We start from the raw sequence: 3,027 nt of genomic DNA on the forward strand, positions 1-3,027 counted from the left end.
TGCTTCCCTGCCCTCGCCCGGAGGTCCCTGCTCGTGGTGGGGCTGGGCTGGGGTGGTGGGTGAGGAGCAGAGCCGTGGTGTTGGCTTCCCCCTGTGCTCAGAGCCCTTCCCTCGGCGGGCAGGCGGTGGCTGACATGAACGGGAAGGAGATTAACGGGCGGATGGTGTACGTGGGGCGAGCCCAGAAGCGGCTGGAGCGCCAGAGCGAGCTGAAGAGGAAATTTGAGCAGATCAAGCAGGAGCGAGTGAGCAGGTACCAGGTAAGGGGACAGTGGGATGCTCTGTCCTTCCTGCAGCTCCACACTGGGGATGTGCCCTGGGCATCGGGGACATCCTCAGCTTGGGGACAGTGCAGGGCTCTCCAGAGCCCATTGGTGTGATGGGTCCCTTCTGCAAAAAAAGTCTGCAAAGGGGTCCAGTCACTGCCTGGTAATGTCCTGGGAAGCAGGGTCAGGAAAGAGGAGAGAGATCTAAACCCAGGACGATCCTGGCAGGTGAACAAACAGGTTTGCTCTTTTCCTGAAACTAAAATACTAGTCTGTAGATGGGGTGGCTTCCTGAGATCTTGGAGCAGCTTCATGGTGATGGTCTGGGCACCCTTTTCACTGGAGGTGTCTCACATGCGTGGTGCTGGCTCCTCTCCATGTCAACAGCACCACAGCAGCTCTGGAGAGGACACATTTGTGGGATGTCCCACCGCTGGCTGAGCTGCTTGAAAAGCTGCTGGGAGCCTGGAGTCCAGGCTGCTTTTCTGCCTGTTTGCAGGGGGTCAACCTGTACGTGAAGAACCTGGATGATGGGATAGACGACGAGAGGCTGCGGAAGGAGTTCTCTCCCTACGGCACCATCACCAGTGCCAAGGTGAGGGACCAGGGCTGTCACTGGGGCTCCTGGGGTCAGCCACTGGAAATGGATGGGGATTCTCATCCTGCTGAGTTATGGTTCCTTGCTGATGGCTTGTGTCCCAAGCCAGGTGTGACAGACATGCCACTTATACCCCCACTGTCCTGAGAAGCAAATATTTTGTAGCTGTGCTGAGTTACCCAGCCCTGGGGAGGTGCGGGGTACGGGACCTTAACGCCACATCATTCTGAACATTGCACAGCCGCTCCGCTCTTCGGGAGCAATGTGACACTGGTACAAATGGAGATGCCCCAACAGCCACCTCACTCTGGGGAGAGCAGGGTTTGCCTGGCTGACAGGCTGGTGTTTGGCTTTTTGAAAAAACATCAGAAGTGTCAGTCCTGCCGCCAAGGCTGGTGTCAAGCTTGTCTCAAAGGCTGTGCGTACAGGTGCAGAGGGATGCTCTGGCTTTAAGGTCAGATGCCTGTGACCTGCCAGCTCCTGGGGACAGATGCTGCTGGCCCTCGGGCAGGGCACAGTGTCCCACTGATCCCCAGCCCTTGCTGGCTCCTGCGGCATTCACCCCTAGAACATCGCCAGCCTGCGGGTCCTGCGGGGCTGGGGCACAGACCCCCGGGAGATCCCAGGCTGCAGATCTTGGTCTTTCCCAGACTCTGCCACCTTTGTGTCCCAAACCTGCTGGTTTTGCTTGAGTAAATCCTCCCCTTCCCCAGAGAAACTTCTCTGTGGAGCCCTGTGAGCACAGCCTCATTGTCCCACCCTGGGTATGGGGGCTGTGATGGGGTGCCTGCGGGTCCCACACATCCCTCATCCTCCCCCCATATGCTGTGCTTCGTGGGTGCTGCAGTGATCTGTGGACTTAGAGCTGTCTTGTTCTAATCCAATTTTAGGTGATGACAGAGGGTGGCCACAGCAAAGGGTTTGGGTTTGTATGTTTTTCCTCCCCAGAAGAGGCTACCAAGGCCGTGACGGAAATGAACGGGCGCATCGTCAGCACCAAGCCTCTCTATGTCGCGCTCGCTCAAAGGAAGGAGGAGCGGAAAGCAATCCTCACCAACCAGTACATGCAGAGACTGGCCACCATGAGGGCTCTGCCTGGCCCTCTCCTGGGCTCCTTCCAGCCCCCCCCGGGGTATTTCCTACCCCCTGTTCCCCAGGTGAGTCCCTGCTCCCCAAGGGCAGCCTGGCACAGGGACCTGAATTTGGGCTGGGGGGTGGCAGCTGGGCTGGGGAGCATGGCTCGGTCTGTGCAGACCCCAGCGCGCGCTGGCGTGGGACTGCTGGGAGCAGTGCTGGGCTTCTGCATGAGCGGCAGGGCTTGCCCAAACGCAGTCGGGGTGGTGGTGCTCCAGGCAGTGGGATGGGGATTTACCAGCCAAGGGACCAAGGAGGGGTTTGGTGGGAGGATGTGAGCATGGAGAGCAAGTCTGCCGATGAAACGAGGGGAGAGAGGGGGTTACAGAGGTGTCAAAGCTCGTGCGGAGGAGATTAGAGGAGCTGCTGGAGGGCTTGCAGGCAGCAGGGCTGCAGGTTGATCTCCAAAGTGTGCTGCAGAGCCTGGGTCTGGCTTGTCTGCGTGCAGCGGCTGCTGGGATGCTCTGGGTTAAATCTGGCTCAGCTCCCAAGTCACCTCGGATAACGTTCTCCTTTCCTAGCCACAAACCAGAGCTACCTTCTACAGCCCCAGCCCAGTTGTCCCAGTTCGTCCTGCCACTCGCTGGAGTGCACAGCCCTCCCGGCCGCCCCGTGAGTCTGCCTGTCTGTCCTCGGGGGGCTCTCCGCACGAGCTGGGCTCGGTGAGGGGCTGAGGGTCCCCAAAAGCAGCACAAAGCCCGTGACCACAGGGGGCTGGTGCCTGGAGAAGTGTGCGGGGTTTGGTGCTGGGCTCACGGTGATGGGCACCGAGGGACGAGACATTGGGGTTGACCCCAGAGGTGAGGTGCTCCTGAGCTTTCCCCAGCCCCAGTGACTCCCCCCCACACCTTGGTAGCAAAGCCATGGAAGGAGAAGCTTTTATTAATCGTCTCCATCTCTGCAGCAGCGTATCCTGCAGCCACCCCCCTCCTGAGGGCTGCCACGCCGCCCCGGCGCCTGCTGTCCAACATCTCCACCATGAGACTGGCCTCCACACAAGTGTCCCGCGTACCCCCCCAGGCCCAGCGG

General features: G+C 59.9%; 1 protein-coding gene across 1 annotated transcript in view; it reads left to right on the forward strand.

The window, feature by feature from the left end:
* LOC104465765 (embryonic polyadenylate-binding protein-like) overlaps positions 1-3,027 on the forward strand; it is a 10,678-nt gene that overhangs the window by 3,621 nt on the left and 4,030 nt on the right. The window contains exons 6-10 of the mRNA XM_010078944.1: positions 123-260; positions 766-861; positions 1,755-2,021; positions 2,520-2,610; positions 2,906-3,026. Of these exons, the coding sequence (XP_010077246.1) occupies positions 123-260; positions 766-861; positions 1,755-2,021; positions 2,520-2,610; positions 2,906-3,026 (713 nt within the window). The remainder of the gene's footprint in view (positions 1-122; positions 261-765; positions 862-1,754; positions 2,022-2,519; positions 2,611-2,905; position 3,027) is intronic.

Source organism: Pterocles gutturalis, unplaced genomic scaffold, assembly GCF_000699245.1.
Source record: "Pterocles gutturalis isolate BGI_N339 unplaced genomic scaffold, ASM69924v1 scaffold24933, whole genome shotgun sequence".
NCBI classification, from domain to species: domain Eukaryota; kingdom Metazoa; phylum Chordata; class Aves; order Pterocliformes; family Pteroclidae; genus Pterocles; species Pterocles gutturalis.